Source organism: Arachis hypogaea, chromosome 5 (genome assembly GCF_003086295.3).
Source record: "Arachis hypogaea cultivar Tifrunner chromosome 5, arahy.Tifrunner.gnm2.J5K5, whole genome shotgun sequence".
NCBI lineage: Eukaryota > Viridiplantae > Streptophyta > Magnoliopsida > Fabales > Fabaceae > Arachis > Arachis hypogaea.
The window spans coordinates 2887757-2910995 of record NC_092040.1 but is presented as its reverse complement, the minus strand read 5'-3'; the positions used below and the strand labels follow the sequence as shown (position 1 = coordinate 2910995).

At 28.7% G+C, this 23239-nt stretch overlaps 2 protein-coding genes across 2 annotated transcripts; one reads left to right on the top strand and one right to left on the bottom strand.

The window, feature by feature from the left end:
- Positions 1-7276: 7276 nt before the first annotated feature.
- Positions 7277-11377, top strand: LOC112800186 (protein decapping 5-like). The gene is made up of 7 exons (XM_025842323.3): positions 7277-7659; positions 8302-8402; positions 9036-9110; positions 9212-10081; positions 10316-10501; positions 10650-10757; positions 10855-11377. The coding sequence occupies exons 1-7, from the start codon at positions 7503-7505 to the stop codon at positions 10990-10992; spliced, it is 1635 nt and encodes a 544-aa protein (XP_025698108.1). The 5' UTR covers positions 7277-7502; the 3' UTR covers positions 10993-11377.
- Positions 11378-11795: 418 nt separating this feature from the next.
- Positions 11796-19614, bottom strand: LOC112800185 (long-chain-alcohol oxidase FAO4A-like). Its single transcript, XM_025842322.2, has 4 exons — positions 19054-19614; positions 18425-18694; positions 13329-13870; positions 11796-13223 (listed from the first exon to the last, which is right to left on the bottom strand). The coding sequence occupies exons 1-4, from the start codon at positions 19369-19371 to the stop codon at positions 11930-11932; spliced, it is 2424 nt and encodes an 807-aa protein (XP_025698107.1). The 5' UTR covers positions 19372-19614; the 3' UTR covers positions 11796-11929.
- Positions 19615-23239: the final 3625 nt, after the last annotated feature.

Sequence of the window (23239 nt, the reverse complement as noted above, 5' to 3'; positions counted from 1 at the left end):
CTAAGATGGTTAAAATGAAAAAAATGGGACACAGTATGGGTTCTTGGTTGTGAATTTGTGATAGATGTTGGATATACGTAATTTGAAGAGAAATAAAGTGCCTTAAATTATTTTTTTTATTTTTACTGTAAATTACCATTTGATAATACTTAATAAATAATTATTTTCAAATATTTTCTAAATCCAAATGCTGTATTTACAGGAAATATATCTTTTTAATTTTTTAATTATTTAATAAAATGTGATTTCTCATTTTATATTTTTTAAATAGAATTTAAAAAAATATATAAAAAATATTAAATAATAAAAAAATTGAAAATATCTACTCCCGTATCTACATAATATGTATTTGTGCTTGTGGCATAGTCAAGTTACCTAAACTTTTGTATGCATTGTTAAGAGGAAATTAAGGATGGAATCACTGAATTTGTTTTGTTGTGGATTGCAATTTGCAAAGAAGCTCCATATGTTTCTCGTGTGGACAAATCAATTTTATTATTATTATTATTATTATTATTATTATTATTATTATTATTATTATTATTATTATTTAACCGATCAATTATAACGTAAATAGTACAATTTTTTATATTTACTTAAAAATTGTGAGTTTGAATTTTATTCTTAATTTTAAAAAAGTTTAGCAGTCTCATTCCTAATTTTAATAAAAAAAAAAGGATCCATTTATTCTCTGTCTCAATAAAAAACAAAATTACTAGGTGAGAAAGCAAGAAAAAAGAGCACGTGTTTCGCAAGTTATGAGAAGAAAGTTTTCTGAAGTTTACGAAGTACAAAACTAAATATAAAAGGACCACTTACGAAATTCGGGAACCTTTTTCACTGTTTTGTTTTTGGACATTTCTAGGTGCTTGAAATGTTGGGATCAGATGATGGTTTAAATGTTTTTTTAACTTTCTTTGAAGAACCAAACCCAAAAATGTCTAAATCCAAAGTACACAGGCCAAGACCAAATTTAGGAATTCCCAGAACTAAATATTTGTGATTCGAATTAGTGTACAACTAAGGTTGATTGGGCTAGCAAAAATAAATGGGTTCTCAGAATGAGTATATTTTTTCTGGATTTTAAGCATTTTCTACCTTTCGGAAAAAAAAAAAGCACAGCATTTAGGAGCCACATCAAGTTCGACGCCCAATTGATTTGGTCACATAATTTAGCGTCATTAGTGATTCCTTATGGTAATGAGTTTCAGGGGAGGGAAAGGAATTTTTTTTTTTTTCGGTGAACATCGGGGCCAACGGCCCGAGGGAAAGGAATTTAATCGAGTAGTTCGGGAGCTAGAATTAGGAGTTATGTTTTGTTATTCTGGGCTTGGGTCTTGGTTTGGTTTGCTTTTCTAATCCAACCCCATCCAAAAAAAAAAGTTCCAACACCCAAAAAGAAAAAGGATCACATCTATGGTCTATCCCCTTCCCCTTCCACTTCCCCATCCCAATTGACAAAGATTTAAAATTCTTGACCCCAGAAAATAAAAAATTAAGAAACAAAACGTGCTAAGGATTAATTTATGATAAATCTAAACTCTATTTAAAGATTTATTATTAATTAATATTTACTTAACCGTACTAATAAACTAACCAATAAATCAATCTAAACTAATTATAAGATCGTAAAATTTAACTTCTATTTATTAAATAAATTAATTAATACTTTATTAAAAAAATAGATTAATTAATGAAATCTTTATAATATAGTCTAACAAGTGAATCATTGTGCGGGTCATTTGTTTCAAATTCAACAAATGAAAAGAAAGAAAAAATTGTAACAGTCTCAATTTTTTTTATCTAAAAATTTATATGATTTTTTGAATACCCTAGTATATAAATATAGAAAAATGTTGTATACACCAAAAGTCAATTCGATATAACTATTTTTCAAAAATTAAAAAATAATTATTTTTCAAAAATAAAATACGATTTATTTTTGTATATTTTTGTGTACTTTTATATACTGTTGTGTACTCTTATATATTCTTGTATATTAAAAATAAAATACATAAAGAGACAAGGTAGTATTATTCTTCAAGGTTCTTTAAACATAGCTGCTGTGAATGTTAACCTATTCTTTAAGGTTATTTTGAGCAAGTTTGTTTTTATCTACAAATGTCTAGTCTTGCAAATTTCATGTTTTAGGTGGTTATCTTCGGTTATGTTTTCTTCATTTTTATATTGTCTTTCTTTTTGTAAGTAGGATTTCTCATCCTTTTGTTCTTCGTAGCTGTATTATCTCTTTTTTTTTTTTATAAATCTTATGCTTTATCCTCTTCATTGAAAATAAGTACTAACATTTTTCGTATTTTTTGCATTTTTTGCATCTTGTCTAGATCTCTATACAAAACTAGCAAATCAATATTATAAAATCTGTTTTGGTGTTCTCACATAATGGGTTGGTCATTTAAAATGAACTGTTCTTTTGACAAGGCACAACACTATATATTAACATATATAGTGTTAAATCTTTCTGGCTATGTATAAGATGTCTATTAGTGTGTCAGAAACATAGAATCTATATTTTGGCATTTTTAAAAGGTGTAAAGTTTCTTTAACAATTCATTATTCAAATCAATTTAATTCACTCCCTTTTTATCTGCGTGTAACATCTTTAGCTACATAGTTCTTGATTTATGGTTCTTTTGGCTATGCATCTGCCCTCTTGTATTTTATTTTGAATGCTATTTCATCAGTTTGTTTGAGAGCATTTAAAACTGCAATAACTTAAGACAAAAAAAATTGTTCAATAAATTTTGTTGTGATTCTTATTGTTGTTGCTCGTTAGTACTTCTTGGTTGTTGTTGCTAGTTTTTTTTATCTAATTTATTGTTCAATTTATTGTAATTCTTATTGTTGCTAGTTAGTATATTTTTGGTTGTTGGTGTCGGTTATATTATTGTTTATTTGTTATTTTTATCTATATTGTTGTTCATTTGCTTCTCCAATGACAACTGATTTTGAGAAACTTATTGAGGAGGTTGAGAAACTTGAATTAGGTATGCAAAAAAAAAATTGAAGTTTCTTACATAATTTATGCGCATTGATTTATAATTTATAATTTATATTGATTTCTTTATTTTGTTTTGTAGAAATTGCACCAACTGTAGATGAATCTAATGTGGATTTAAATTAACCATGAGCTGGTTTAGTTGTTATTTAATTGCTAAGTGTGTTTGTTGGTTTGTTTAGTTTTAAGATTGTATTTGTTAGCCATTTTTAAGTGCGTTTGTTTTATGCTTATTTGTGTGTTTGTTTTATGTTTAGTTATTAGAATGAATTGAAAATATATTAAATTTGAATGTGATGTACCTTTGTTTTATCTCAGTTTATGGACTATTTTAAATCTCTAGTGATTGTGATTCTTATTCTGCTCATTACGAATTAAAAATAAAAAAAACCGACCAAACCAAACGATTGTTAATTCGATTCAATTCAATTGTTGTAAAAACAGTAAATCGAACGATTATGTATTTGTAAAAATCAAACATATTGGTTCGGTTGGTTTTTAGTTCAAAACCAAATCAAACCGAACTGATAATACACAGTATAACTTCGATGAAACTCATAACTCTCTTATGTATATCAACTACTTTTTTTTATCCTTTTTATCATATATTAAAAAAAAATTGCCTAACAAAATTGCTTTATGTTTTAATGATAATTTAGGTATGCATCAAAGGTGAGGTCAATTGTAAATGATCCAACTAAAAATGTTAGTTTAAAAGAGATTGTTAGGCTGAAAAAATTAGAAATATTAGAAACCATTTAACCAAAAAACATCAATCAATTGGATCCAAAAAATATTTAACCATGTATGATAAATAGTTACAAACTGGTCAACAATTTATCAAATATTAAAAATCAATCACTACCTGTTATTGATTTTGTGACTGTGAGTAAGTGGGTTGGGTAAATATAATATCTGAAGCTTGTGCATTATCAACAGCAAGATGTAATGTTAATGAAGCATTTTCAGTCACCTCACCAAATCTCACATGTATTTCATAGATCAATGCAATTTCTCAAAGATATGCAAAAATTATTTGGTTGTTTTATACCACATCTCATCAATTTCACCGTATAGATTATTGTATCTATTAGATTTAAAATGATCAAAAGGTAACAAGAATATATTGAATGACATACAGCATGAGTCTACCATTAAATTATATAGTTTTCCAATGAAAAATTAATTAAAAAGAATAAATAAACAAACTAACTAGAATTGCGCAGCTAGAATATCAAATTAAAAGCTAATATTTTGCAACAAATAATAGAATCAATTCTCAATTAAAATGGAATATGAAGGAGTAAGATTATCATTTTAAAATGGAATATGAAGAATCAATGATTGCGTTACAAAAAAATATAGAATTCAGTTGATCACAGCCACATACATACAAAAAAATTAAACCCTAGCATACAAGAACTCTACCATCGTCAACAACCGTAATCAACCAAAGTCTCCCAAAGTTTCACTGATGAAATAGAGCGAAAAAAATGAAGAATAAGATTCATGCAACATTTTGCAAAAAACAGAGCATCGTTGTTGAGAGCAACGAATACAATAACTCTACCATCATCAACAACCGTAATCAACCAAAGTCCCCCAAAGTTTCACTGATGAAATAGAGCGAAAAAAATGAAGAACAAGTCTCATGCAATATTTTGTAAAAAACAGAACATCGTATGTTGAGAGTAACGATTTTGTTACTAACCTGTTTTTGAAGGGATGGGTGATTCCCAAGCAATTAGTCTCTATAATGAAGGTGAAACAAGTAAGAAAAGCTTCAAACTTTAGTTACAGCGACACCCATGATTTTTCTCTGAGGGTACGTATATGAATGGAGGAGGAGGAAAAAGGAGGGGGTTTCATTTTCAAGGGGTTAACGTTTGGGTGTTGGTATTAACCCCTTTTTCATGTCAAACGACGTCGTTTCTAAACAATTTGGGCACCAAGAGTTAAACGACGTCGTTTTGATAGTGCCAGGTGTCAACCAAATTTGCCAGGTCAGCTCTCCGATGACGGAAAACGACGGAAGGGTCAAATTAAGGCGTGGGTCAAAATTTCAGAGTACAATTAGAGTCAATTAAAACCGTGAGGGCTAAATTAAATCAGGGTCAAATTTCAGGAGCTATTTTGAGTATTAACTCACTAAAGATAAAAGGATCACTTACGAAATTCGGGAACCTTATTACTTTCTTTTGTTTTTGGACATTTCTAGGTGCTTGAAAAGTTGGGATCATATGCTGGGTTTTTTTTTTTTTAAGTCCTGTTAGGGACAATGGGTTATATGAGTTACAAGATGAATAATGTGTATAATGGGCTATATGAGTTACAAGATGAACATCACTCATAATATTCAGAATAATTATCCGAATACTAGGGATAATAAACATCTCATATCATAAAATTACTGATTTTGGAGTTTACCAAGGATCAAACTCTTGACATTTCGGATTTAAAGTTCTAATACTATGTCATGATACCACTTATCCCAGATATTCGTTGATGAAAAAAGTAACACTAATGATTATATCTCTAATACTCCCTAAACCTCTATTATACGCATTGTACAAATATTTCATTAGCTTTCCATACTTTTCTTTTTTTTAAATGTGTTTGAGGAAAAAAACCCAAAAATGTCTAAATCCAAAGTACACGGGCCAAGATCAAATTTAGGAATTCCCACTTCCCAGAACTAAATATTTGTTATTCGAATTAGTGTACAACTAAGGTTGATTGGCCTAGCAGCAATAAATGGGTTCTCAGAATGAGTTTTTTTTTTTTCTGGATTTTAAGCCTTTTCTACCTTTCCAAAAAGAGAAGTTCCACACCCAAAAAGAAAAAGGATCACATCTATGATCTATCCCCTTCCCCGTCCCAATTGACAAAAATTTAAAAATCCTGAAACTCCCTCCCCCCCTAAAAAAATTAAGAAATCAAAATATAGGATTTTTTTTTTCTACGAATCTCATCACATTAGTTAAAAGACTAATTCGTTACAAATCTAAAATCTATTTAAAAATTTATCGTTAACTAATATTTATTTAAATAAACTAATAAACTAACGACTAAATCAACTCAAACTAATTACAAGATCTTAGGATTTAACTTCAATTTATTGAACAGATTAATTAATACTCTACCAAAAAAATAGATTAATTAATGAAATCTTTATAATATAGTTTAACAAGTGAATTATTGTGCGGGTCATTTGTTTCAAATTCAGCAAATGAAAAGAAAGAAAAAATTGTAAGTCTCAATTTTTTTTCTTATTTAAAAATTTATATAATTTTTTAATTGAAAACAGACCCTCTATATATAGGGATATAGAAAAATGTTGTATACACCAAAAATCAATTCGATATAAAAATAAATATATATTGAAATGTGAAATATTGTAATTAATCATATATTTAATAAGTTTTTGTAAAACAGCCATTTTTTTCTAACAAAATATTATAATAAAACACATTTTATATATTTGTTGATTTATCAATAATTATATTAAGTATACACTAAAATCAGTTATTATTTATAGTATATTTTAAAATATAAAATATATATTAAAAATATACTAAATTATACATGTATTTTAAACTGATTTAATAGTTGATTTTGATATACAAATAAATAACCGCTACTATTTTCTAAGAGTGGCAAAACGGATCGAAGCCGCTAAAAAAGGCAGGTCGGGATACAATCTGAAACCGTCAAATTAAAAAAAAAATTACCAAACTCGCACCGCCAAAATTGCGAATTTTTGGCAAGGCGGGACGGGCCGGCCCGCCGGGACAAAAATTTTTATTTTTATTTTTTTGTTAAATAAAAGAGTGATTACTATTATAAAATTAATAATTATATCATTTTCAAACACTTTTTTTCATTTTTTGTTTTCATTTTTTTCAGCTAATAACTTTATTTATTTTATTTTATAATTTCGTATATATGCTCAAATTATGTGACTTATTTTTTAAAATAAAGATAATTCTATTAACAAATATTATTTTGAACAATTTTATTGAAGTTAAAAATTAAAAAAAATAGTAAAAAATATTTATTATAATTTAATTATTCCATAAAGCGAAAATGAACTTGCATTTTTAATCTATTGACCCGTCCTATTTATGATGCGGGCCTAGTGGGACATAACGAGTTGGGACGGGTCAACCCGCTTTCCAACCCTATTTCTATTTATGTTTAAAAGAAGAAGGGAAGAAGACAAAAAATTCTAATAATAATGCCTTGTTGTGCAAGCATGAAATGAAAATCTCGATTTTTATTGGTTACTTAGTTAGTTATATAGTTATTTTATCCTTCTCACAATCTCATATACTACTTTCCCTCTATTTTATGTTTAGTTTTCGTTTCTCAAAGCATATCATAAATTCACATGGCGATCTACGCCATAACCCTAATCTCCCAAACATAACCGTTTTTAATTTCTCATTTGATCCTCCGATTATTCGATCTTTGACACCGCCGCACTATGGCGACTGAATCTGCCGTGAAAGGACCTCCGTCGAATAGTCCCGGTGATTCGTACATAGGAAGCTTCATAAGCTTGCTTTCCAAGAGCGAGATTCGTTACGAGGGCATTCTCTATTTCCTCAACGTTCATGATTCCACCATCGGCTTGAAGAACGGTACATTCATTCACCACCGCAAACGCAAAATTTTGGATGAGGAATGTTTGATAAAATGTCTGTTGAATCGAAGAAATATTGATTAGCGGTTAAGATGAAATTTGAGAATGCATCAATGGATAAGAACTTTGCAATGCTATCTTCGATTAATGTCGTTAAGTGAGGAATTACAGTGTTTGGATTCAGAAATTACTTGCATATATTTTTATTGATTGTATGACTCAAATGCTAAAAGCAAGTGATGGAGGAGAATGAAACATGACATGGATCAATCATGCAGTTTGAAACGGAGTAACTCTTGTTTGTTGTTATACAAGTATATAAGGATAAGGATTCTGCATTGGAAATAAATTGCAAACTTTTAAACCATGTTTCAATTAAATATGCATTAATTTAAACAAGCAATTGTAAAATCGTTCTTGTTGGCGGGAAGTAATTAATTGTTTATTATGCACTTAATTAAAGTCTTATTCGAATTAGTAATTTGATACTAGATTTTCAACTGATTTGGTTTGTAACCTTAAGGTGACACTATGTGGCAAACTTATTCCTTGACCCATGTCCTTGAAAGTTGTACACTTATAGCTTTTCATTGCTAGCGATTCTATCTAAAATGGAAACTTCTGTGTTATGAGATTATAGTTAGATCCTATGGAACAGAGGGGAGAAGAAAAGATGGTCCACAAATTCCTCCAAGTGAGAAGGTTTATGAATACATTCTTTTTCGAGGAAATGACATTAAGGTAATTGAAATATTATTTAATTGATATGTGTTTTAGTACTAGCATGGACAAATAAACATATGGATATTTTTGGTTTGATAATGTGAAGTATCAATCTTGAGTTGCTTAACTTTGAATAGATTGCTCACTTAGCATACATTTTTTCTTTTGATTCTTTTTTTTCTTAGAAAAATAAAACTTTAATTGTGTTGTGTTGGAGGTGTGGTTGATGTGGCTAAAAGCTTTTTGGAGAAATTTTATCAACAAAGTCAGATGACTGTAGGTTTGGTCAAACCTTTCTTCTTTGTTTTTCCAAACCCATAAATTCCACCCTAACAGATAAAGCTTAGCTTCTAAATGAATGGAGCTTCAAGAGCTAAGGGATAGCAAAGAGATAAAATGGAAGTGTAGAATAACCTAGAATAAGACTAAATGGATCGTACTTAATGAAACAATCATATGAAAGTTCTTTGAAATTTTTTAGTCATTTCGCCTCTAGTGAACCTAATTCTAGCGTGGGTATATATATACATGTATATATGAATCTCAACCAATAGTAGTGAATGAGCTATTTGGTCACAAGAACTTGTGGTGTATGCATGTCAAGTATGGTTATCTAAGTTGTGCATGTCCTTATGAATTTTACCATTTCAGAATTTGCAGATCAAGTCTCCCCCAACATCTGCCAAATCAGAAGAGCAGATACATAATGATCCAGCTATTATACAAGTAATACTGTTTCATGACAATAATTAAAAAATAAATAACAATTTCCATATTTTGACTTGTCAATGCATTTGGATTTGTTCTAATATTTTTTCTATTTACAGTCACAGCTAAACTCTACAGCAGCCTCATTTGGTGGGAGAAATTCGACAGAATCTATTCAAAGGCAGGATAGTGTTGATATGTTTAGTAAAGCTATCCCTATTGGGTTGCTGTCATCTCAGTCTGCAACTCAGCTAAACCCTTCAGATCAGTCTGCTGCTACTCAAATTGCTGGTCATCCATCCTTTTCCACATCAATGTATTTGAACGGACACAGTGGAATATCAAGCAATAACTCTAATTCTCTGCTACATCCCGGTCTTCTTCAATTGCCGTCAATGGTAGCATCACCTTTACCTTACCAAAGTTGGATGCAAACTCCGGAAACTGAGGTTCCTAACAAAGTGGGATGGACACCTTTATCAGACTATGGTCTTCCTGTATCTTCTACTAATACTTCTCTTGTAAATCAAACTCGCTCTCCATCTCCTAACCCTTTACAAATTTCTGATTCACTTGATGTTAATTCCCTCTTACCTACTAAGGCACCCATGCCATATCCTACGCCCATGACTTTTGATGGATCAAACATACCTTCATTTTCTTCACCTCTCCAAGAAATAAATTCTATTGATAACCAAATATCTGAAAAAATTTGCCCTGACCCAAGGTCAATTTATCTTGGACATGCCTTTCATCATCCTTCTTCATTTGTAGGTTACAGTTCAGGCCCCTTGCCAATACCTCCATCTTTGTTAACTCCAGATCAATTTGCACATCCCAGAGAAAATGTATCTCCTTTAACACAGAATTTGACCCCTAATCAGAAAGATATGGGTTCTTTGATTCCAACATCTTCTAATTCCTCTGTATTGATGCCTTCTATAGTGTCTCAAGCACCACTACTGCCATTACCAACTTTAGTGCCAAAGGTTAGAAAACTTGTATTCTTCTCCTTACAGATATGATGCATAGTATTAGAGTTTTCTATTATTATTATTTTGCTGTTAAAAATTTATAAAACTTGTGATCAAATATCATGGATTGATTATATAATCGGTATAGCTATCCTTATAAAATAAGGGTACCATAAAATCATTAAAGCATATTACAACTGTAAATGGGTTAATATTCAAAGACTGAGTTTTTTTGTTGATTTTTTGCAGCCTCACTCAATAGCTTCCCAGTTCAATGAAGAGTTTGATTTTGAGGCCATGAATGAAAAATTCAATAAAGATGAAGTATGGGGTTCTCTTGGAAAGGCAACTATGAACATAGAAGGAGTGGATGACAATGCTTCTTCTATCAGTTCAGGCGACAAAGACAGTCAAGGGAAGACACCAAGTCCCAAGGTAAGTCTGTAATTTTTCCAGTTACATAATTTGCTAATCTTATTTAATAACAAAAACTTAAGTGTCAAAGCATCTGAGTTATGTAATGTAAATCAAGTTATGCTTGAAGTTTGATTGCAGACTTTTTATTCTTATTTTCTCATTGTAGTCTGCATACAAGAAAGATGACTTTTTTGACACAATTTCCTGCAACTCTGCGAGTAGTGGAAGGAATGGACAACACCGTTTATCTGAGAGAATAAAACTGGATACCGAGGTCTGTAAAGACATCAGAAACTGAAATTTTTTAGCCATGAAAGTATCCTTTAAACTGCATGGGATATTGATGTATTTCTGACCTTTGCTATTTGTAGACGTTTGGCAATTTCCAACACAGGCCTAATTTTGGCTATGGTGGTGGTCGCGGTATGAATTTCAGAGGCTCAAATAATTGGGGAAGAGGTTATGGTTATGGTAGGAGAGGACGTGGCCCAAACTTTCATCGTTTCTAGTGACAAGTGGCCCAAACTTTTTATGTGTGTGATGTTAACATAATTTTTTAATCTTCGACATTTGGTTACTTGATGTCAGTCTTGCAAAATCACCACCAGGTTCATGTTTTATTTTTTTTGGGGGTTCATGAACTGGTATGTGATATCTACTTTCAACTAACTACCTTCTATAATACATAGCAATCAGTAGCTGGAGAATTGAGAAACTATTCCATTGAGACATAGTTTTCTCTTTTCCCATTCTCTTTCTTTTCTAAAAGGAAAAGCTGTTCATTTTTTCAGTCTCAAATGTTTATTTCTTGAGGTGTTGTACATATCCTTAGCAGTGGATATAATTCATACTATAATAAAAGATTTATGCTAATAGTAGCTTGTCAATGCTATATATATTGCTTCTTTTTTATTTGAATATGAGCAGAAAAAAATGGTGAAATTTTTATTAATTATGTTATTAATCTGATCTGAATTCTAAACTCATGTGGCTGCCTTGTTCATTGATACTGAAAATGTATTGTTTGAGCTTCAAAGATAATCTGCTATGGTCTTCTCAAATTTTTACTAAACCTGGTCCAAAAGTATATCACTATCATCTTAAATTTCAATTTGATATAGATGTCAAGTTTCCCTCACTGCATATATGTGCCATTGAAATATATAAGATTAGAAAAAATATTCAGTGTTATGTAAGGACATGAAGGTTGTCTAAATCTACTTTTTACTAACTTAAGCTGACTATTAAAGCCTCAAGTTTTAACTAAAAGATGTTATGACGAAACAAACATTAATACACTACACACTCAGAATGATTGAACAACTCTCTTAAAAGTTATTACAATTTTCTTTTTCTCAACTTGTGTTATTTGAACAAAGATTTTCATTCTAGATCACTGGAGATACAGAAGCAGAGAAAAGTTTTTTTTTTTTAATATATAATTCATCAACGCCTTTTCCTTCTAAGAACTTCAAGAACAGATTGTGCTGTGCAATAAGCTATAGCCTGAACAGTGATCATTGGATTCACACCCAATGCTGTAGGGAACACACTTGAATCTGCCACATAAAGCCCTTCCATTTCCCATGTCTCCCCTGTTTGATTCACTGCCGATTCCTTTGGATTTGAACCCATCCGACAACTTCCCATCTGATGCGCAGAGCACAATGGCGTCGTAAGTCCAGTTAACGGCCTTGAACTCTCCTCCTTAACAAATTTATCAAAATCATGGTAGCTAGATTGCTTTACATTCAATTTTCTTCCATTGACGTGATGTGTTCCAATTTCTTCAGCTCCTGCTGCTGCCAGAATCCTTAGTATCTTTTCAACTCCCATTTGTAAATTATGTTCATCTAAATCTTCCATATGATAACTTATTCGGGCTGGGGAATCCACTGTCCCTGATCCTTTATCCCTTGCTAGTGCAAAGATATGAGCAGTTCTTGAAAACTTTCGCATTCGATCTTTAATATCAGTCCCGGAAACCCATGGCATGACAATTGAGAACATACCAGGATGCAGTGAAGGTGTTTGGATCACGGCTCCATATCCAGATTTCTCAAACTCTGCAACAACCGGCGACATGGCTGTCATTATCCCTCCTTCAAAGCTTCTCTTCTCTGCCTCAGGCCACACCTCAGAACTGGGTTTATCCGGGAAGTATCCCCAAGCCATTGTCACCGGGTGAAGATGCAAATTTTTCCCTATGTTATCATTCTTCAAGCCACTTCTTTTTAGTAACTCTGGAGTACTAAGTGCTCCACATGCTACAATTGTCACCTTAGACTCCACCACACATATGTCCTTAGCTCCTCTGTATTCGAATTCAAACGCCACCCCACTTGCAATTTTTCTATCTTTTCCTCTCTTTTTCTTGTGCAAGACTTTTATCGCCTCGCAACCTGGAAGAATCGCTCCGTTGCCTGATTTAACCAAGTCCACAAGCCATGTTTCTGAGGTCCCTTTCTTCTTCCCATCCTTGCAACCCAAGCAACACCAACCGCAGTAGTGATCCGATGGCGAATTCCTAGGAATGTTGCTCACAGGATACCCCATTTCTTGACACCCTTTTCTCAATACAGCATTGTTGAATCCTTCATCTTCAATATCTGATTGAACTCCCATGCTTTCACAAACAACCTCCATTGCTTCTTTATACAGATCACTCTCAAACAACTCCAAATGATGCTCATCACTCCACTCCTTGCACACATGATCAGGGGTCTTGATGCATGCTGACCTAATATAATATGATAAATACAACTTGGTCACACATTTAAGGAATTTAAGGTAGTAATATTCAATACAGATACACATTTGATATTTGTGTATGATAGATACTTACCAATTAATTGCAGAGCCTCCACCAACAGTAGAACCTGAAAGTATGAGCACACTCATATCATCAGTTGCAACCATACCACCATTGAGGTACATTTGATCCATGGTTGGACCTTCAAGAAGGGTAAGATTGTTCCTAGCAGAATATCCTCCTTTTTCCAACACCAAAACCTTGTAACCAGCTTTTGCAAGAACACCAGCTACAACACCACCACCAGAGCCAGAACCAACCACCACTGCATCACATTGGATAACCAATGAAGGGGAACACAATTTAGGAGCAACTTTAGGCTTCCGACGGATCATCGAAACCCCGAATCCATGTCTTCTTAGAGCATCTACAGTGATGTCTCTTGGGTTGTTGAGATGGACTAATCCTTTGTAAAGTGGTCCTATGGCATTTTCAACATCATCATCATCATTTTCTTCTTCTCTTCCTCTTGATTTTCCTTGCAAGAAATGGTCTTTCAACTGTGATTTGAATTCTGGATCAGGTCCACAATACCCAATTGCCTTCCATGATGAATTGTCTTCTGATTCATCTACCTGAAATCAAGCATCACATACCATGATCATTTTTTCAAGGTTCTCAAGCAACGAGGAAAATCATCATATATTCATTTAAAACTAATGTATTAATTTTGGTTAATTGCTGCATTATTAACTTAGCAATTAGCACATGATTTTTCATGCAACAAAAGAATATATCTTTTTTTGTTTAGCCAAACGATATCCTCCAACCCGACAGGTTAAGGACTAATCCGTCGCGGAACAGAAGAACGTTACTTTGGGATAATGAGCCATGGTTCATTTGATTTTATTGCTTATCTCTCTCTCTTTTTTTTTTTTTGGGTATTGTTGGTGAATTATCTCTATTTATTTTGGTTATATTTTCTGTTGCATAATGAGCTAGATTTTGTTTTTGGATGTAATGCACTACGAATTACAATATATTTTTTTTGGGTTAACAAAGAGGCTTTAAGCCCAACAAAAAAATAACAATCAGAAATTAGCCTTTGAACTACAATATAGACCTAGAATACAATCTGCAAAATTTTGGGCCAAGCTTATGGTCTATTGCGCTTTTTATGTTTGTGAGAGATTAGCAAAGTATGAAAACTTGTCAACCCATACCACATAGCCCAATTCAATGACGAAAAAACAAAATAAAGAGTTAAGGAAAAAAAGGGAGACAAGTTGTGTTAGTTGACATGAGGCCAAAAAAAAAAAAAAGTTGTACTACTTGACATATATGTAAATAGGGTCAAGGTCACTTTTTAATTTTGGTATTGCCATTTCAGTGTTGTTTTCCACCAATGTTAAAACTTGGTAAATTTTTTTTTATGTGAAGAAGATAAATTTAAGGGTTAGATTTATAATTTTTAATTTTTTTAAATATGTAAATCTGAGAGTTAGATTTATTTTTTATTATTTTAAAACTTTTAAACATACAAACTTGACCATTAGATTTATATTTTAGCATTAATTTTTTTTAATGTGCAAATTGGACTCTTTGATTTATTTTATAATGAAAAAAATTATTTTAATACAAATCAGACTTTTTGATTTGTGCACTATAAAATCTGACACTCGAATTTCTCTACAAATTTTATTATTTCTCAAATTGAGGATCCGAATTGTTATTTAAAATAACAAAATTAAATTAAAATCCATGTTAAAAAAACATACTAATTAACCATTACACTAAATTACACACAATCTTTTTCTATTTCTAAAAAAAGCTAAATAAGGTATGAGTTAATGGGACATCACATTTTAATGCTAGAGAGTTAATTCTTCATGGCCAATATCAACCAATGTTTTAAATATATATATATATATATATATATATATATATATATATTAAATTCTAGATCCTAATATAAATTCATAATTTTAAACGTTAAATTATAAATTCTAAATATTAAATTCTTTATAAAGAATAAAAAAATTTAAATAAAAACTTTTGACTAATATTAATTAACTAAATTTTTTTTTATAATTTTTCTTTTTATACATATATGTAATATTTAAAAAAAAAGCGGATTTAACAATTTCAGTTAATATCTTGTGTATTCAAATTAAACTGCTTGACCCAAGATGTGAAAATTAAAAAACCTCATCACATTAAAGTGAAAAGGAAATGTTAACTTCAGGTAATGCTACTTGCACAATTCTTTTATTTATAGAACACATGCATATATGATTGTACTATGAAGTTTAGCAAAGTAAGCAAAATAAGGTACAACCACATAAAAGCTCAACCATCAACTGTATCCAGTTATAAACGTTATTTATTGTGAAAGCGACACTAGTCCTTTTCTATCTTCTGGAGTATTTGCCAGTAGTCCTTTTAACTTATGGCAAAATAGAAAAAATACATGCTTGGTGGTCATCTTGTCCCAACCTATATAAGCTAAGATTCTAGATAGATTGAGTTGAATAAAATTAACTTCAAATTTTATGACATTCAAGCTCATCTTTCAAGAATTTCTATCTATGTCATCAACATTCTTTTTATTTTAATTTTTAACAAGACATTTTACATTTTTTTCTTTTGCCTCCCTAAAACCATTCATTCAGATTAGAGTGGTACATAACAAATAAATAAGGATGGTACTAAATCATGTGGGCATTTAAGGGCATGGGACCTATTGAAATGAAAAACAAAAATGTTACATGTACATAAAATAGAAAAAATTTCAAGTGTATCTAGAACACTAATTTTGTATTGATTTTAATTAATATATATTATATATTTTTTATAATTCAGATTAACGATTAAAATAATTAGAACATTATCGATATCTTTGTTACACTTGAAACTTTTTTTCATAAAATATTAATTATATATTAATTAATCATAATATATTTGATATATGTATTATTTAATTTATTTTTAATATATATTTTATATTTTAATATGTATTTTATATAAATAATTAATTTAATAATAATTATTTTATAAGTTATGATTTGACTTACTTTCAAAGATGCTGCTAGCTATGTATGTAGCCTATATTATTTGCCATGTTACACTTCTACCTATATATCCCTAATAAAATGACCCTACAACAACTGGCCTTAAATACCGTTTACAATTGCCATGTCATCTTGAGCTGTATCATTGTATCAAATATTTATGTTTCAATTTATACATTTAGACAGTGCTATGATTTCAGTGTACTCTATAGCATGTACATAATCATAATTAAATCTACCAAAATTGATTAATATGGTTTTGCTTATTATATAAGTTATAATATATGTTTGATTTAGCTAGCAATAGATTTGTAATCTTCTTTTTCAAAAGAACTGAATTTTCAAAAATATTATTTGGATATAAAAAATAATCACTATGTATTGTGTATAAATATATAAATAATTAATTTGATAATTGATTTTTTATAGATATCTAATATGGTTATTAAATTTTTAAAATCTGCCAACGATTTTCTTAAAAGAGAGCAATAAATTAAATAATAAATGCTTCGACAAAAGGAATAAAAATAAAAATCTGATTGAAAAATAATATAGCATATGATTATATGTCTTAAAAATAGACCAAACAAAGAATTTAATTAATATATGTGATTTCTAAGAATCATATATTTTTTTCCTTATTATTGTGTAATAAATATTCTTGTGATGTACTACAGAAGGCAATAAATGTTTATCTACTATAACTTAGATTTTACAAGCAAAAAAATCATACATCTACTCTTACCAATTTTTGTGCTAGGATTCTTTAGGTATCAGTAACACAGATATTTCAATGTGTACGAACATGAACTCCTCATTAATTTACTCTGGCAAGTAGACCTACCTTGGCTTTGAATACAGGATCTATGAGAATGTACCAATTCAAAGCGAAATATTTTCAATCTATAATGTTTTGGAATGTAATTTTTTTTATATGAAAAAAATATTGGTATTTTTGTTAAAAATGAAATTATTTGGTATAATTACATGTAAGTGAATTTTATAGGCGGAGAGTCGAGTGTGTGTTACCCATGTGGGGGGTGTGTTAGTGTTGCCCACATGATAACATCCTAACCAATACGTGGGGACGTATTGAATAATTTTTACAATACTATAATACACTTCAAATTCAATAATATTCAAACAAAACATCATCTCTATTTTTATATTAAATTTTTTTTTCGATTTTTATGCATAAGAATGTAAAAACTCTATTTCGGACCAATTAAAGGTGAAATATTGTTTTGCTTTGTTAAAAAAAAAAAAAGAACCGAAGAAGAAAAGGTTGGTGTAGTAGTGTTTCTAGTATTTGAAGTAGTGATTAGGTGAAAAATATATAATGTAAGTGTATGTCACGTCCAATTTGATGCATGTTGTAAATAAATATACTCTATGCTTTAATTTGATGTAGCACCAAACTCTCATACATAGGAAAGGAAAATGGATAGAAAGAAACACCTAACAACTAACACATCACCATGCATTATTCACCAACCCTTGCCAACTACAATCATATCACATAGTTAATAATATTCTTCACTTTTTTTTTTATGTCAACATACACAAATATTGTATGTTAATGATAAACTCTTTTAAGTTAATTAAATCGTCACCACGTATACACAAAATATCAAGGAAATTATTAAACTAGAAAAGTGACAAAACTAAAGCAGGTGCCATCTATATGTAACTTGTTTGTATTATACACACACCTTGCATAACAGTGACAAATCTTCATACGAATTAAATTGAGATGCTGATATATAGATAAAGTGATACACATGGATTTTCTCCTATCATATCATACACATATACAAAATTATTGGTCTTTTATATACATATATAATTATCATCATTAAATTTTTGCATGCTTACAAAATATATAGTTGTGCATCATCAATAATTAAAGACATGCTAAATAAACAGTAGCAAGTTATTAAAATTATTTTTTTATGTTAAATTTTAAATCCTAAATATCTAAAAAATAAAGTTCAAAATCTAGTTAATTTACAATAAAGAAAAAATTATTAATTAATGTTGATTATTACTAATTAAAAATCTATTCCTTAGGCTTATTCAAAATTGTATTAAATATTAAATTAATTAAATTTAGTTTACCTGAGTAAAGAAGACATGTAGAGTAAGAAGCTTGATGGTTCTGAACAACATCCTAAGATGGTGAAAATAACTAAGAGACCAAGATTGAAGAATCTTTTGGCGTTTATGAAGAGGAAGGTCAGGGAAGCTTTGAATAAAAGGAAACTTGTTTGAGAGACATGGCATCCCACATAATATTAATGTTCCAATCCATGTAGACAATATCCATAACCCTATCTTCAATAACCTTGTTAATGGATGCTTCAGTCTCTCACTTATCACTCCCCCAACCTGCACATATATGAATCCATATAATTAATAATAAACTCACAATTAAACAAATCTTTGAGTTATTTTAAATTTTCAATATTTTTATAACTCATTCTTTAAAATATTTCTTCTTCGAGCTACTATTTTATGAAACTTTTAGCGACGGTAATGTTAGATATATAATTATTTAAATATGTCTTTCCGCTTTTTAATTTAAACTTTTTGAATAAATTTCTAAAAGGTTTACATGCATAAAAAAAGTTAAAAATACATTTTAAAAAGGCTCTCCATCATTCAAATTAGGGTTTAGAAACAAATTAAATATAAAAATGGGAAATCAAAACAAGAATAATAAAGTTGAAAAAGATAAATAGGCATACATGTTGAGGTGTTCCAGCCATGGAAGCTGAAGTTTTGTAGAAGTTAGCAAGAGATTGATCAGAGAAGGCATGAAGATTATTGTGATTGATAGAAGGCAAGATGGTGTCACATAAGGCAATGAGAGTTTTCATTTGCCTTTGGTTGAGTGTGTTTTTGAGAGGCTTTTGTTTTTCTCTCATCTCTCCACCACCACCTTCTAGAAGGAGCCTTTGTGTGTCAATGCTACCAAGCTCAATCACACTATGATCTTTTGATCCCAAACCCAATCTAAAGCTACTATTGTTTTTGCTACTAATAATATTCTTGTTTTCCTCCATTTTATGTGTTTCTAATAAAGTATCAAACTTTTAGTTATTTCATGTATTGTTGTGTCAAACCCTTGGAGTTTATATAATACCCCTTTGTGGGATTGGATAATAATATCCAATCATATTGCTTAGCTAGCTTCAAGAAATAAAAATAAAAAGGAGACAATAAATTAAAAGGGTAAATAATGGTAATTAATTAATACATTATAATATTCAGTTATTTAGTATCTTATAGATAAAATTTTAAATGATATATTTTTATTTATGTGTTTGAATGCCTATATAAATGAATTTCACAAAAGCATTAATTAAAAATACTTTTTATTAATATATAAAAAATAATTTATATATGCTAGCTAGCTATAGAAATCTAACCATGTATGTATTATATATATTATGTCATTATTATTGTAATAGTTGTATAAATATAAACTTTATAAAATTGTATAAGACACATCCTTAATTAAGTTTTTATTAAAAGGTAATATATATTTATATCAATAATATTTGAGAGACAATAAAAAATTAATTTAAATAATTTAAATTTTTTATTTAATATTTATTAATTATCATTAGAATAATTATATAATTTTAATATAATAAATATATAAGAAAGGCGGGTTAAAAAAATTAAGAACCATATATATATATATATATATATATATATATATATATATATATATATATATATATATATATATATATAATATTAAAGAACCGAACCCTAACAAACACGTGTGAAATACGTTGGTTTTTTAAATATATATATACCGTCGAAGAAGATTTTTGAGGATTTCATTAGGTGGAAAACGTTTTGAAGATAACGAACCAAAATAATAAACAGATAAATTATAAAAGTTCAAAGAAGCAATAATGAAGAAATTAAAGAACGAAAAGAAAAGAGAAAAAAAAGTTACGAAATAAATGCAACGAATAACGGTACATATTAACTCTCATCACCTGCCACCATTTAATTCCTTGTTACTCGATTTTGATTGGTAATGCCTTAAACAAGTAGTAAAACACAATCCTCCTGAATCATTAGCATATAAAAAGTAAAAACTAAAATAAATGAATCATTTTGTTGGTGTAGCTTTGCCGAATAAAACAAATGTCCGAGGCGAATTTTATTCTTGGCTATGAATCAATTGAATTAGATAATCCATTTTACAAGAATAAGGCTGTAGATGGATCGGATAATATCCGTATATTCGTAGTAATTATCTGCTTCCGATTTAAATTTTGTGAATATTATCCGATCCGCACTATAGTCAGATCGGATTACAGATTCGACAGTGATATCCGCGGATTCAATCTATAAATTCACATATTCGCACATCACATATAAATAGTATAGTTTAAGAAAGTAAACCTTAATGTGATATGAATTTTATGATATTTTGTTTTTAATTTTTTATGTTGTACTTCAACTTAAAATAATTAAACTTAAATCTTGTGTTATTATTTTATTTTTGTTATTTAAGAGAACTATTATTGATAATATTTTAGGAGTAAATAGATTTAAACAGATAAAAAATAAATTTTTTAGATATCCGATCTGATCCGATGAGTACAGTGCAGATCGGATAGAATTTTAGGCTATATTTGATCCAATCCATGTGCAGCCTTATACAAAAAGGTTCTTTTTACCCTTTCATTCTTTTCCGGTTTCTGGGTTTGGTAACTTCTATATTATAAACTAATATTTACATCACTATAATTTTGATGTATTGATAGTATAAAATATTTTATATATTTATTTAATTTCGTTCCTGTTTTTTAATAATTATTTATGCAGATAAAATAAAATATAGTTATTTTTGTTAATTACGTAGCATTATATAATTGAATACACGTGTAATATTATTTTACACTATATATTAAAATTAAATTTTATTTATGTTTGTAATAATTTTATAGAATTGTTTCATTTGTTTGGCTTTATTATTTATTTAATTGATTTTCTTAATTTTATAAATTTATATCAAATATTTAATATTTATGCAAAATAAAAGATCTCATGTATTAAAATTCCTTATGACATCTTGATAGTAATTTTATCATTTTTATACAGAATTAATGATTGGTCTTATCCGCGTGTAGTAATGGTTGTTTTAAAGCGGTTCCATTTTTATAAATATTTCAACTTTTAAGTTGAAAATTCTTAAAATATATATTACATATCAATTATATTATATGAAATTTAGAATTATAGTTAATTACAAATCATATGCTAATAACTATAATAAGAAATAAAAATTGGATTCTTGTATAATATTTATTGAAAGAAAAATATTAAGCACATCGAATTAGTGTAGAAGCAAAAAATAAAAATAAAAAGAAAAAAAGAAAAATATGCCATAAGATTTTAGTTATCATTGTTTATGAGAATTCTATATATCTATTATCATGTACCGTGAAAGAGTTCAATACTTTTCTAATAATTAAATTTGAATATTAATTATCAAAAAAATTAAAAGAGATTAATTTGTATAATTTTATAGTGCCATTCTTTAATTAGGTGCTACCATGAAAAAAAAATTGCTTTTCATGCTAATTATATAAAAATATTAGATATATTAGTATAATTTTTTTAGTTAATAAAATTAAATTCAAAATCAATATTCTTTATGGTAAAATTGAATCTTAATTTTAATTATAATAATAATAGTATTTTCTCGAGATGATATATAACATATTATTTAAGGGAGAAAATAAAAAAATTAGAAATTAAGTGGTAAAAAATAGAAAATTAATTTAAAAAAATGAAAAAAACATGTATAATTATATTTTTTAAGCAAATAAATAATATTATGTAATTATTTAATTTTGTATATTCATATTATTATTCATATTATAATTTTCTGAATTCATTTGACAGAAATTAATTTATTAATGGAGATAAAAATGGTGATATACAATATTATTGGTGCATGGCCTATATACAGTATTATTATTTTTCCAAACATAATTTTTTAAATTTTAATTCTCCAAATACTTAAATTTCACAGCAGACAACAAACATGGCTTCTTCAATATCGTCGATACCAATGGCAATCATTATCATTGTCTCCAAAAATACACAGACACATTCTTGATTAAAATATTTTTTTCTCTTAAAAACGCAACTTACGTTTTGCGTCCTTCAAAAAAAATCTGACCGCCAAAAAAACACAGATTACATTTTGTTGTTTCAAAAAAATAAAACGTGAAAATAATAAAATAGAAGTTGCGTTTTATTATTTTGATGAACAAAAAAGAAATAAAAAACGATTGAAGATGGTAAAACGCAAGTTATGATTTATACTGACACTATGAAATTTTTGTTCATGCGTGTATTTCATTACATTACACCATTTTGTAATTTAATTATTTAATTAAGATATTTGTCCAGAATGTATATATATATATATATATATATATATATATATATATATATGAATGGAATGAAATTAGTTTGTGCCAAATGAGATAGCTACACTGACACATAGACCCAAGCCTTCTCTGGCTGGGCATGAACGTGTATTTGGGTGAGCTGTATTTAGTTAGTGTCTTTAAAATACATAAACATATATATAAATATATAAAAATATATAAACATAAAAATACATAATTTTTATAATGTGTTTGATAATAATATATAAAATAACACATGAAAAAACTAAATGTCAAATTTACTCTCAATATCTTATGTATTGTCTTTTATCTATTAATAATTTTAAAAATAATTAAAGATAAAAAAATTAAATTTTATATCTTATGTATTGTGTCTACATGTCTTAACTAAAAAAAATACTATATATATATATATTTATGTGTATCTATATACTATGATATTTATCTAAATTTATGTCTCAACAAATAAACAATAAACATA